The sequence below is a fragment of the Formica exsecta genome, unplaced genomic scaffold (genome assembly GCF_003651465.1).
Source record: "Formica exsecta isolate Colony F162 unplaced genomic scaffold, ASM365146v1 scaffold741, whole genome shotgun sequence".
NCBI classification, from domain to species: domain Eukaryota; kingdom Metazoa; phylum Arthropoda; class Insecta; order Hymenoptera; family Formicidae; genus Formica; species Formica exsecta.
In genome coordinates this window covers 25,580-40,172 of record NW_021853508.1, presented here as the reverse complement: position 1 = coordinate 40,172, position 14,593 = coordinate 25,580, and the positions used below count along the sequence as shown (strand labels likewise).

Below are 14,593 nucleotides of genomic sequence, written 5' to 3'. Positions count from 1 at the left end.
CTTTCCCTGTTTTATTGCTCATCCCCCTCATTTTTAGCCTACAAAAACATTTCTACTTCTGCCTACCACTTTAAACCCACACGAAACCATATCTCCAGTTCTTGCTACACCAAGACCATTCACGAATACGCTGTTTGACCCTTGCGTTAGTGTCTCCCCCAGAGTTAAGATATCTCCTTTTCGACAAACAGATCTACCATTAACAAACACATCGCTACTTCCACTCATACAAATATGAACCGGTATTCCCGTACAATGATCTCCTATACAAACGACTGCTTTAGCCATATATCAGTTTAGATTTATTCTTTGTGCCTTAAGTTTTATTCCGTCCTTTGTCATTTCTATGCTAGACTTCCCAACTTGCAATGTTATTTTATCTACTATGTCAACTTCAAAATGATGCTTTTCCTTGTCGTACAATAACTTTGTTCCATCTTTAAATACTACACTACTTATTTCCTTTTTATTCTCTGGAGGCGGATATTTTTCCTGATAAATTGCCGGTAATACCACTCCTAAAGACAATTCCCCAAATGGCGATAATACTATTACTTGCTCATCAATATTCGGCGCAAACCAACTTCTATCTTCTCCTGCTCTTGCCGTTACCCACGGAAGCCAATCCGTTAAAAATTCTCCTACCTTTATCCTTGCTCTTGCCTTTTCATAATCTACTTCTTTAATAAGCCCAATACGAATAATATTCGCTAACTTCCTATTTAGCTCTGAAATTGCAAAATTATGGTCTAACATTTTCGCTCCCTACACTGATTGTATGCGGCACAATATCAGTTTCTGACCACACTGACTTGCCTACATGGACTTCATGAATCCACTCCACTAACCACACTAGATATGCATCTAGCTCCGGCTTAAAATCGTCTACTTCCGCTGATAAAAACTCTCCCGGTGAAACATTTTCCACTCCCCAAGTATTTTTATTCACTACTCTCGCAACTTCCGCTGCCAGTGATCTTACCACTACCTGAGAATCTTCCACTATTCTATCAACTACCACTCTTGCCTCAAATCTTGCTCTAAGTGCTAATTCCTCCGTCCCTGGATCTTTTCCCGGTTCTAAACTCACAAGCTCTACAAATACCGCTGGAGCTAATAATTCTTTTCTTATTGTTGGATACACTTCACATGTCTGTATTGCTGGGATTTCTTCTTTTAGCGTTTTACAAATCTTCTGATGTAGATCTCTCCAAAACATACGTTATGATCCTCTTAAAATAAAATTAAGTTCATGGTCGAAATACTTCTCAAATACTCTTTCTGCTTCATTTTCAGCTAACTCTTTCATTGTTTCCCGAGCATGGGTGTTTATTTTAATTTCATCTATTGGCAAAGGCGTGGTATACCTTCTTCTGAATATTCCTATATGACCATTTTTCATTGTTGCTATAAATGCTTCTTCATACGTACGGCTTCCTACTTTTGCTCCTATCTTTGTCTGCTTTATATTTCCAAGTTTTGCTACTCCTATCCACTGGGAACTCAGCTTCACTACCGACCATAAGCGCTTTCTATTTGCTTTATCCACACTTAACTTTTTTCTCATTGCTTTTTTTGGTATTTGTTTTTCTTCGCTTACTTGTTTGATAGTTTGCGATCTTACCCATAGCGCTGTTTTGTTTAATGCTCTCACTGTTGCTAATTCTATTTTTCTTCTTTCAGCATCTATACTTTGCATGATGCTACCGGTAACTTCGATGTTAATACGCATCTACACCCCTGAAGCTTGAATTTTCCAAATCATTCCCGAATTGTCCCTAAGTGGCGGTGTGTGTACTTTGTATCTACGGTTACCAACAACGAAAATATCTCCTACCATTGGTTGCAATACATCAAAGACACTCACCTCTAAAATTAACATCTCCCCCACAAATTGCCCTTCACCAATCTCGTATAATCTATCTGGCTGTCGTTCTAGTATCTGTACCATGTATGACTTATCCTTTGACTCATACAAAGCTTGTTGTCCCAAATGTGCAAAACAATCTTTAAATAACCTTTTTATATTTTTATTGCATATCATATCTTTATATAGTAAATTTAAGGACCAACTAAAAGAGACAAGGGCAGTTTTATGCTACGAGTTTGACTAGTATTCCAGGACTGTGACATACTGGTAGAGGATTTGACTGCGTATGTAAATCTGTCCCTCTATCAAACCTTCTTGGCTCCTGTTTTGCATATAGTGGCTGTCCAAGAGTGTTTACTGTCTCATTAAAGTCCGCTGGCGCAAAATATGTAGCAAATGTATTTACTGTCCCTAGTGGAAAACAGTGCCCTGTATCTTTTTCTATAAATCTTCTCACATTTCCTTCAGGGTCGGTTGCTTGCCCTCTGTACTCCTCAAATGTTATTCCACAGAACGTAAACCCTGATCTCATGTCATTTCTCAGCGCTGCCCCTTCTTGCCATCTCTCGTATGCTTCTTTTACTCTAGCGTGAGAGGTTAATGCATCAAAAAACTCTGGGCTTACCAAGGCATGAATCCCGGTCATATATTCACCACCTAGGTTATCTTCAACGTGTCTCAATACTTCCAGACACTTACGCTTTACATCGGTTGTTGCTGTTCCCAGTGCAAAATTTACCACTTTTGGCGTAATTTCAAATTCATTGTACAGATTTAACAACTCACTGCCATCTGCATCTAATATCACCCCCTTCAATGCTCCCATCCGCAAATGTTCTAACGTTATCGCGTGTTTGTTTCTCATCAGTTGCAAATGGTCGGTTATTACATCTACCAGCGCCATAAGTTCATTCTCTGATCCAAATGCCCTGATCCCTTGCACTTCCTCAGGTAATACTACGTCATCATGGGGAATATGCGGGATCGTAAATGTTCTTATTTTCCTCTTCCCACGTCTTCCCACTGTTGCTGGTGCTCCGGGAGCTTGTGTTGGTAATAAAGTTAAAACCCCGTGGTGTTCTTCTATCGTGATGTGACGAAATCTTACTGACCTACTTGGAAATAAATTTAAACTTTCTGTTCGACCATAGTTTATCGGCAATACATTTATCGCATGAGTTAGAGCCGTCATACTAAATGCTGGATTTGTAAATGGATTCTGCATGTTTTTCCCCTAAAATGTTAAGTTATTAAATAGCTCGTCGGGCTTTTAAATCCCTTTACGGATAATGATCCCCAGTGCTTCAAGTTGCTTTATTGCCGTAGCTTTCTGCTCTTCTGTTATATTTGCTGGCCATACAACCGCATGATCTGCTAGCATCGCTATACGTGTAATGATTACTGCTTTGGTGTTTTCTTTCGCATTCACATCACTTGTTATCACACCTATCGCTGTTTGCGTACCGTCTGTGGCAGTTGGGTTGATAATTTTAATTACGTTATCTTCAACATTACAGCCAACTACAGTACCCAAGCTAAGGTTTTGCCCTTTGGCTACTGTTATCTGGTCTCTTGAATATAGATTTGATGCCTCATACTTTAATAGGTCACCAAGGTTATTTTGTTCAGTTATACAACTCATAAATGTTTCTCCTTAATTGTTTTACCGCGGTGTTTAAACTTGCTATTCGCCGCGGTAAAAAATAGATTGCTTATAATTACCCATTCTGGCGTGTTTTAGCCACTTGCATCATTAGATCTTCTGATGAACTTTGTGGTATTGTGCTCAGTATCTCTGTCTTCTTCGTTCTCTCTGCCAGTATCGACATTAATATCTCTTGGGCTTGCTTTGCATTTACATCCTGTTCGATAAATTCTCCTATCTTCTCTGGCATCTTTGATAAATTACATAAACGCACCACCTCTAAAATTTCCTTGCGGCAGTTCTCGTACCCTAAACATCTTCCTTGTTCAATTAGATCATCTATATCTATTGCTTGTTCTTTTATCTCAGTTTTAGTCATATTACTCCTATAATTTTCAATAAATTCAGAATATGTTATTACTTCATCAGCAAGCCCTATTTCCACTGCATTTCTGCCAAAATATAGCCCTGCTTCCGTTGATTTAATTTTTTCCGTGGAAAGATTTCTGTTTCGTGCTACGAGCTGGACAAACATCTCATATAGGCGGTCTACTTCCTCTTGTAAGCTTTCCAGGCTTTCCGATGTTATTGGCTCATGCGGATTTAGATCGTTTTTTCGATTCCCTGCAAATACTGTTGTATATTTTATCCCCTGTTTTTCATCAAATCCACTTTGATCGATATGACTTGCTATTACTCCTATGCTTCCTACTCCTGATGTTCTGCTTACATACACCTTTTCAGCACTTGACGCTATTGCATACGCTGCAGAATATGCGTCATCATTGGCTATTGCTACGATCTTTTTCAATGCCCTTGCTTTGTAAATAAAGTCCGAAAGATCGAATAAACCGTTTACTTCCCCTCCGGGGCTGTCTATGTTGAGAAGTATTGTTTCAACTTCTTCATTCATTAAGGCTTCTTCTATCTCTTCACGTATCTTCTCATACGATGTCATTCCTAAAATATCGTCAAAAGCTTCTGACTTCTTCGTCAAGATTCCATGTATCGGTATAACTTTTATTCCACTTTCACTATTTCTTACTGCATGTTTTATATTTTTAAACGTTGGATGCTTCTCTGCATGTAATGACAATAAATCAAAGCTTCTTTGCTCTATCATCATCGGTTTATTCAGCCAGCTCACTTGTGTTGTCATATTATTTCAGCATTAGAATTAAAATTGTTATCTAAGTGAGGAAAGTCGCCTCTCCCCACTCGACTGCAGAACCGGACTTGATAGTTTGCCCATCATCCGGCTCCTCTGTAATTTGGTGCTTGTTACGCATACTTCTATGTAATTGATCATGACAATGCCCGTGCAACAATGATAAGTTTTTTATCATATTGTTTTCTTTATTTTGGTCTTTATGATGAACTTCTAAAATATCATCATTCTTAAACCAGAGTTGACAATGATTACACTTACCATGTTGTAGCTTCAGTAAATTTATTACTCTTGTTGATTTGTCTGGTACTTTCTTTAGACGATTTCCCCAATATACCCAATCACCATCGTATGGGGACTTGGTTCCAACCACTTTGATATGCCGTTTTATAGCATGACCTCTATGTTTGATAAGATTCATTTTATTTGTCATAAACACCCAATTGTCATTGATATGCCTTCCAAAGTATTTCCTCTTTATCCAGCATTTTCCTTTATTTGGATGTCTACGAGCTGCTCAATTCCATATCTTTCTGAACATGATGCTATCCAGTAATTCAAAGATCTTGCTTGAAACCACAGAAATATAATATTGACACCATCCTCTAATAATTGGATTGAGATCCCTTATTATAGCTTCTTGTGGTGCTCCTCGCATTTCTCTGAACTTCTTTTTGATAGTCCATGCATGTCGTTTTATAGAATCGCGACTTGGTTTGATAATTGGTTTAAATGAGACATCTTATTTTGTTTTGTTGGGTACTGTCGTATAGTAAAGCCAAGAAAATCAAAACCTGGTCTCTGTCCATTTATTGACCTGAGCGTGTGGGAGATTTTTGTCTTTGAAGGTTTCAGTTCTAATCCAACAGTTTTTAACCACTTTTCGATTAAATCTTTGGCCTTAAGTACTATCTCTTCACTTTCGTGTAAAACAATAAAGTCATCAGCATAGAAAATTACACTTAGAGATTGCCTTTGTTGCAACACTGTGCTGTATTTTCTCTTTCTGTATTGAAAGAGTTCATCGCTCAGTTCTGCCTTAATATATTGTTCCAAACCATGTAGTGCTATACATGCCAATAATGGAGAAATTGTTCCACCTTGAATTGTACCGCACTTAGTCGGGTAAAATATTCTACTTTCCATTACCCCTGCTCTTAACCATCCTTTTATAATTCTTTTCAAAGTTGGTGTGGTATTGAGTTTTTCTAGCAATGCGTGATGGTTTATATTATCAAAGCACCCAGAAATGTCAGCATCCAACACAAATGCCGTTTTCCTAATCAGTGCTTGAAATATTGCTTCAATGGCATCATGACATGATCTACCAGGTCTAAAACCGTAAACGTTTGGCTCAAACTTTGCCTCCCATTCTGGTTATAGTGCCATTTTAACAAGTGTTTGTTTTGCTCGACACGATATAGTTGGAATACCCAATGGGCGATACTCCGATGGCTTACCAGGTTTTGGGATCCAGACCCGTCTTGATGGTTTAGCTTTTCCTTTTATATCTAAAGAAAATGCTAGTTGCAGCCTTTCTTTCTGATTGAGATTCGCTTTTCCATCAATACCTGCAGTTTTTTTCCCTCTGTTATCCTGAGTTACCTTCCTAACAGCGAGCATTCTTGCACTTGTTGATTTTAGTAATAATCTCTGAAGTTTATGCATCTTCTTGACATCATTACATTTAGAAGCTCGGTAAATTCGTTTTTGTAGCTTAAATGAAAATTTCTCCAGCTTACGCCAGGGAGTTTCATTCCATTTATACCTAACATTTTGTTGGCTCATAACATATTTACTACTATTCACAACTTTACCTTCCATACTACAGTGTCCACGTCTGCATATCCTAGACATTACTCTAGGCATTGGCTTCTTGGACAATCCTTCCACAATGAAAGCTTGCGGTTGGCTACCTTCTTAGTTACTCCTTGAAATAAGGAAACAATAAGAGCTTTCATGTAGTTACTCCGTTTCATGATTACCGTTTCTCGTTGTACTTAGGTTCCTACTATCTGCCGGAAGTTTAAGAACATCTAAATCAAGCGTCACAAATCCTGATTCCTCATTAACTTCTCACCTTTTGGTCTATGCGTATCAACCCCTTTTCGCATATTCTCTGTAACGACAGTTCTATCATAGGTTTCTTTCGTAACCATATACAACCTTGTTCAGGGGGATTTGTTACAAGGTTTAACATTACCCCTTTTTGTTTCATGCTTGCACTATCAAAAGTTGCCACCTCTTGAAGTGTGAAACATACTTTTACCCCGATGTCTGGGAGAAGGAGTTTAACCTTCTCAGTAATCATGACTTTCGGGTCGCACAGTAACATCAGAATCAAAACTTAAGCCCAATTCACTCGCACGTCTTTGATCTTCTGCGATTTCTTGGTCAATTTCTTCTATATCGTAACCTAGCTCTGATACCACTTCTGACCTGCTTTTAAACCCATTCCTTACCGCCATTTGCTGTGCTTGCTGGTCTTTGAGCGGATCTACCCAGTCAAATCCTTGTGCTATCCATTTTACCTCTTTTGCCCCTTCTTTTTCGCCTATGTCCAGTTCTCCAGATAGTATTGCTAATTCTAACCACCTATCCCATACTGGTCTGCAAAACTGAAATACCATGATGTTATGCTGTAACATTCCACACCTCCGGCGAAACTCTATTAACCCTGCTCTTATCGATGAATAATTAACCCCGGTAAGATCCCCTGTTAGCTGCTCATACGTTATCCCCATACCTACTGCTATTGCCCTCAGCTGCTGTTTCATGAATGCTTCATAACTTCCACCAACATCTGATGGTTCGGAAAATTTGATATCTTCTCCTGGGTCTAAAAGCTGCATCGTTCCAGGTTCTAAACCCGATAATGCTACTCCATGCTCATTTGCTTCACCTTCTCCTAAAATATTTGCCTCAGGATCAAGTCTAGTAATAAACCCCGCAAACATTGCTGCAGTCTTTTTCTCACTAATTCCGCATCATCATATTGATCAAGTTCATAGAGCTTTAACAGTACACTTGAAAGCCATGGTATTCCTCGAATTTGCCCAGGTCTGAGTGGTCTGTAGATATGTAAAACATCGTTTGCTGGCACACGGACTGACTCCCCAAAGGTACTTTCACCAGGATGTTCTCTGAAAAGGTAATACGCTTCTCTTTGTCCAAGCCTGTTAAACTCAATCCCGTTTCTTATTACATTACCATTGCCAAGCATTTGATTGCTTTTATTATCTAAATGCTCCGACTCCAACACTTGCAGTTGCAAAGGCACACAAAGACCATCTTCTCGTTTTCTTGTTCGGAGTCTTACAAAACATTCTCCTCCTTCTATCATGCTCCTACAAACCAAAGCTTGTAACCCATAAAAATCACTCACTCCGCTACTGTCTGCTTCATCCGTCCATCTCAACCATAATTCTTGGATTTTTTTCCGAAACTCTGCATCCTTGGCTTTTGATTGCGGCTTTATTCCTGTCCCAACAGAGTTACTCACTATCGTATCAATGATGTTTGCTGCATACGAGTTCTTTCTTACCATGTCACGTGAACGACTGCGTAAGTGTTCAAGGCTCTGGGAAAGTAAATTGTTTATGCTTCCTGATTCTCCCTGCCAATACATCACTCTTCTCCCAGACCCAGCTCCATCCCAGGCTGAGCTCTTGATTTTTGGTTTGCGAAATAATTGTTTAAATGATTTCAGTAACATCACGATATCCAAAAATCTTTTAATTCTTCTAATGTCCCGTTGAATTTATTTCTATCACATGAGCCTATTCCTTCTACTGAATTTGGTTTAGGACCTGTTTTACCATCGGTATACTGCCATAAAGTCCATTTTTTCCATCCTATTGGTAGTGTTGGCTCTGCTCCCCATTTTGATAACCATAGTGGGCATTCAGTTAGAGTTGGAGTGGAAAAATCCTTGAGAAAATACGCATTCCCATAAATTAACGGCAAACGTCCCGTTACTACATAAACTCGATTAACAAAGTCTTCAGCTTGTTTTGGTGTTATGCTTTTTCCACCTTTGTTTTCCTCAATGTCGAGGGCTAGCAATACATCCGAACTATCACCTATTGTTTCTAAAAAATGGTTAGCTTGATCTTTTCCGTTTTCTCCTACTCCAAAATGATATGAACCCCATAAAAGTCCCTCTTCTTCAGCGGCTTTTCTTCTTTTTGCATACCCAGAATCTACGTACTTTACCCCTTGCGTTGCTTTGTGAATGATGCCTACTATGCCATCTTCTTTTGCTAATTTAAAATCTATGTTCCTATCCCAATGCGAGAGGTCTACCACTGCATTTATAAGCATCCCTGGTGTACCAGTGGCTATAATATACTTTAAATGCTCTAGAAAATCCGGGTATTCATTTTCCACCATATAACTTATCATATAACTCCCTTACTAGTTGCAATAACAATCTTTCTCTTCGGCTTCACACCTGCGACTTTCAATTCAGCTTTTATTCGTTGTCTTAAGCTCAAGAGGTCATTTATCTGTACTTCTCCATACCGCACAACATGATCACCATACGCAATTGATACTACCCGTTTCCCGCTTTGCAGCTTCTTTATCGCTTTTTCTACTTGATCTAAATATTCTTGGCTATACATCATCATTCAACCATTGACTTCTTCTCACTTTTTTTGTCTTTTTAGCTTTTTCACCTACTAAACTCTCCCACTTACTTTCTGGCCATCTATCTATTCCCAAGGCTATTGACGCAGCTCTTGCGTAAACTCGGCAATCCAGCACTTCATTCCTCTCTCTTACCTTTTGCCACTCTTGCTTGGTATATCCTTTTACTACCTTGGTAATTAGTTGTTCTGCGGTTAACTGCTTAAAATATTCAGGTGGATACTCCGGAAAATGACAATACCCTGGCGGTGTTTTTTCCCCTTCTTCTTCTTTTAAAACATTAAGTAGTTGAAAAAGCTCTGACTTTAATATCGATACCCCAACTGGCCACAGCTTTATTCCTCTTTTTAGCTTCTGGCCTCCAACTGTTATATCTACTCTACTTGGGCTGCTAAGTGGCACTAGTGCTTTGTTCACTCCCTTGACCGCCATTACTCTCCCTGACCCTTGGTGACCTCTTACCCAGTTGTATACCTCTTGTGTTGCATACCCAGCATCTACCGCCATCATGCTTATCATGTATTCTAGCCCATCACTTCCGATAAAATGATGACCTAATAATTCCGAAAGTTTATTCCATACTGCTTCTTTTCCTGGATCTCCTTCAAACACCTGGTAGTCTATTGACCAACTTTCTCGGTTTCTTCCCCATGCTACAATTTCTGCCTCTAAACGATCTTTTTGGACATCAACTCCTGCCGTTAACACTACTTTGCCTTTTGGTACCGTACCTATCGGAAAAGATTCTCTTCGGTTAAATAGTTGCTTCCAGTCTGGTACTTCTCCTTTATCTACCCAGGTTTCTCCGAGTGTTGTATTTATCCATACTTTTAGTAATTGTTCATTTTCTTTCGCATGCAGGTAATCTTCTACTGCTTGTTTCCAACTATACCAGCCAACTGGACTATACAAGCTCGACAGATGAAACCCTTTTTTTTCACCTTTTATTGGATTGGTAGGTCTCCATTCTCCACGAGCTAGCATCTCTGTTTTCTGATGATTTTCTATTTTGCCGTTACATTCTATACACACATAGTGCGCTGTACTTGGGTTTTTATCTTCCCACTTTATCTGCGGCCATTTCAGCACCTGATAGTAATTACAATGTGGACAAGGAACAAAAAAGTAACGTTTGTCTGAACTCTCAAATTCCTTCTCTATTCTGCTTATTCCATGAACCGTTGGTGTTGAAACCAAGAATATTTTTCGCCGCGTAAATGTATTAGTTCGGGCTATGCTGAGTAAAACTGGATCTCCTTCTCCTCCTGAATCTCCTGGATATGCATCTACTTCGTCTAAAAAGAGGTACTTCACCGGCATTGAACGCAGACCCACTGGACTATTGGCACCTGTTACTACTACCGTTCCTCCCGGAAACTCCTTACTCTGCACTGCATTGCCTGAATCTCTCGATCTTGGGTCTTTTACTTTACTTTTTAAACATGGTGTATCTTCAATCAGTGGCGCAAATCTTCCTTTTGACCAACGCTTGCCCATTTCAACTGTTGGTTGTACTACCAGCATAGGCCCTGGTGTTTGATCGATAATATAGCCTATCCAGTTGTTTCCCGCCTCTGTTCCTCCAATCTGCGCTCCTTTCATAAACACCACTTTTTCAGCAGGTGAAGATGGCGATAGTGAATCCATTATTTCTCTGAGGTAGGGCGTTCTCTCTGTTCTCCATTTCCCTGGCTCTGATGATGCTATCGTTGAAAGTTGACGATTCCTATCTGCCCACTCTGATACTTTAAGCGGTGGATCGGGCTTTAGTCCTGCATAAAAACTACTACTATATATCACGCCACCACCTGCTGAAGTTTTGCTACATTTTCCACCTTCACATCGGTCAGAATAGAACGTTCTGAAATTACTCTTTGTTTGCAGTAGTCATCAGTTGATTCTTTAGTAAAACAACTTAAAATAATGATCGCAATTATTCTTGAATATGCTGTAGGAATAGAGATGCTTATAATTATTGAGCCTACTACTACAAGGTATTTCCTAATTTTCTTTAGTAATTTTAAATTATATGCAATCATCAATCCGCTAACCCTTCCAATGCAACTCTGATTTCTTCAGTCAGTGTCTCGTGTATCTTCTCTGTGTCATTCATCGATGCCAGTAATGCTGATACTCTATCCGGGATATTTAAAAGATTGTTTCTTACCACTCTCGCAACATTAAATGCTTCAGTCTTTACTTCCTCTACTGCCACTAGTTCTCCAATCTCAGCTTTTGCTTTTGCCTCGAGCAGTCTTCCTCTCTCCATTTCATTTTTTATCCGCGTTTTAAGCAACATCGTGGAAAGATCACTTGTTTCTCCACCTTTTCTCCTCAGTGGCTGACTTGGGTCTCGTATTGCTTCTACAGCCCTATTTGCTTGCTCTCGGTCAATTAATCCATCCTCCAGTTCAACTATTCCTTTTTTTACTAAATAACACACGTATTGCTTTGAAACCCCTAGTTCTCTTGCCCATTCTGTCTGCGTTACTTTCGACCCTCCTCTTTCCACTTTTTTTTCTCCCTTTTTTACCGTTTTTCTTCTTGAATTTGCGCAAAGGTTTTGCCAGTATCAGAAAGTATCGCTTCTCTTCCCGTATACACCTGCCAACGCTTTATCGTCACATCAACATACATTGGATCTAGTTCTATAGTTCTGCAGATTCTTCCCGTCCTCTCACATGCAATCAGCGTGCTTCCAGAACCACTAAATGGATCAAGAACTGTGTCTCCTGGTCTACTGCTGTTTACTATCGCTCTCTCCATTAACTCCACTGGTTTCATCGTTGGGTGCAGTGAGTTGTATGTTGGCTTATCATAAAACCATAGGTCACTTTGATTACGTCCTCCATGCCAACCATGTTCATTGCCGTTTTTCCAGCCGTAGAGTATCGCTTCGTATTGTCTTTGATAGTCAGATCTTCCCAGCGTAAAATGATTCTTTGCCCAAACGATAAATGTTGACCATCTTCCTCCCGTTTCTTCAAATACTTTTTGCAGCGTTGCCAGCTCGGATGATGACGCACAGATGTAAATTGCACCTTTGGTGTATGCTAAAATATGAGAACAGATGTCGTAGAGGAAAAGTTCGTAGTTTTCACCTTGATTGTCGTTTAATATCTTTTTGTCTTCTCTTTCTTGACTAACGCCATAATCAACGTTATACGGAGGGTCACAGACAGTAATATCTGCCATTTTATCGTCTAATACCGCTTTAAATGATTCAACTTCGCAGCTATCACCACAGTAGATTCGATGACCTCCTAAAATCCATAAATCACCTGGTTTCGCTATTACTGATTTTGTATCAACTAAGTTGGAAAAGTCTTTCTCTCTTTTTTCTTCCTCTCCTTCTCCATCAAGATTATCAAGAAACCGTTGAACTTTTTCTAACTCAAATCCGGTCATTTTAAGATCGAACTGCAAATCTTCTAACTCTTGAATTTCTACCTTCAAAAGATCATCGTCCCACTTTGCCCAGTTCGCTGATTGATTGGCCAGTAACCGAAAAGCTTTGGTTTGTCCATCACTTAAGTTATCACTGAGCACTACTGGAACACTTTCCATGCCCAGTTTTCTTGCTGCTTTAAGCCTTAAATGACCATCTACCACAGTTCCATCGCTTTTTGCAACTATCGGAATACGAAAACCAAATTCCCGAATAGAGGCGCACATTCTGTTTACTACATCGTCATTCTTGCGAGGGTTGCGCTCATATTCAACTAGATTTTCAATAGGATAGTAGTGGATTGCTAAGTTCATATTCCTAATAGTTGTTATGTTTAAATTCTTAATAACTTATTAAAAAGTTAATAATTAAAATTAGTCTGACGCTAGGGAGGGGTCGAGGTTCGCGCGCCCAAATCAGCCAGGCTGGCGGGAAGGACCCACATTTCACCCCGTTTCTATATTATTAAAATCGTTACTTATAGTAGAATTAGTATTAAAACTCATTATGTAAAATATTAACATCACAGCATTTGTTAAAACTCATTATGTAAAACATCAATGCCAAAGCATCCGCTTCATTATCGTCTTGAGGGAAAAAACCTTTGTCCCTTACAGCTTCAATAACTTCACTCTTGCTCGCATTACCTTTGCCTGCTATGAAACGTTTTATGGTCTTTACCGGTACACCTTTGTAGGGAATTTTTTCTCTTCACACCAAGCAGCTAAAACAGCAAGAAAACCACCATAACAATGCGCTGCATCAGTTCCTAAGTGTCTTCTCACCTCCTCAAAATACACCGCAGTGAACTCATGCTCCAAAGAATTAAGCCAATTGCGAAAGTTTAAGAAGCACATGCCACCTCCACTGAAACGGCTACCATGAAAACTTTCACTCCCACTTTTGATTACTCCATCCTTGAAAATAGCCCAGCCTGTCTGTTTGCCGAGGTCGAGTGTTAGCATTTGCTATAATTTTACTGTTTAAGATTATGAGTAGCCTGCTAAAAACTTGCTGGCCAACCATGAGTTGAGTTTTCTCCCCCCCTTAATAGTTATATACAGTAAATGTAACTTTTTGTTCAGTATTAATTATCATTTTTTTGCACAATTTGGTAAAGGTGTTTGAGACAATCTAAATCTTTTCCACTACCTTATTTCTTTTATCCATTGTTTCTTTTTCAATCTTTTCCACTTCATTTCTACATTTTTCAATCTCCTCTAAGTTTCCTTCAAATTCTTTTCCTTCTATATTTTCTTCCAGCAAGTCAATTAAGACATTAATATCAGATTCTAAGCTTCTTACCTCTTTACCGAAAACTTTTATATGATCTAAGATAAGATCGAGTATACCCTTTGTAGTTCAGCTCAGATTGTATCGTTAATAGCCTTATGAGTTCGATCGTTGCTTTTTTCTTTTGTTTCATGTTCAGCCTTTTCTAAAAGCCTAAAAACATCAATATTATCGCGCAAAAAGTTCTAAGTTCCTTTTCTGCATGATTTCTCATATTTGTTAGTCTCAGCTTTAGTTTTTTTAGGCAAAAGCTTGTCTAAGTTGCTTTAAATCTTTATCATAAGCTGAAGAATGAACATAAGACGCCTAAGCAAAGAAACCTGTTATTGCTTTTGCATTAAAAGGGTTATCAAAATATTCCATGAGCCTCTCATCCGGTTTCTATGGCAGTAGCTAGTTTAGTTAATTCTTCAAAACTTTTTTCCTTTAGCTTCATCTATAAGTTGCTTATAAAGATTGTGTTTCTCTTCATTGCTGAGAGTTTTGCAATATTCTCTTAACTGTTCAGAGGTTTGTAAT

General features: G+C 39.0%; 1 protein-coding gene across 1 annotated transcript; it reads right to left on the bottom strand.

The window, feature by feature from the left end:
- Positions 1-8,397: 8,397 nt before the first annotated feature.
- On the bottom strand, positions 8,398-9,075 carry LOC115243842 (lysozyme M1-like). Its single transcript, XM_029821098.1, has one exon. The coding sequence runs from the start codon at positions 9,073-9,075 to the stop codon at positions 8,398-8,400; it is 678 nt and encodes a 225-aa protein (XP_029676958.1).
- Positions 9,076-14,593: the final 5,518 nt, after the last annotated feature.

Excerpts from the sequence above, each read along its gene's own strand:
- LOC115243842 (XM_029821098.1), bottom strand. The coding sequence starts at position 9,075 with ATGGTGGAAAATGAATACCCGGATTTTCTAGAGCATTTAAAGTATATT.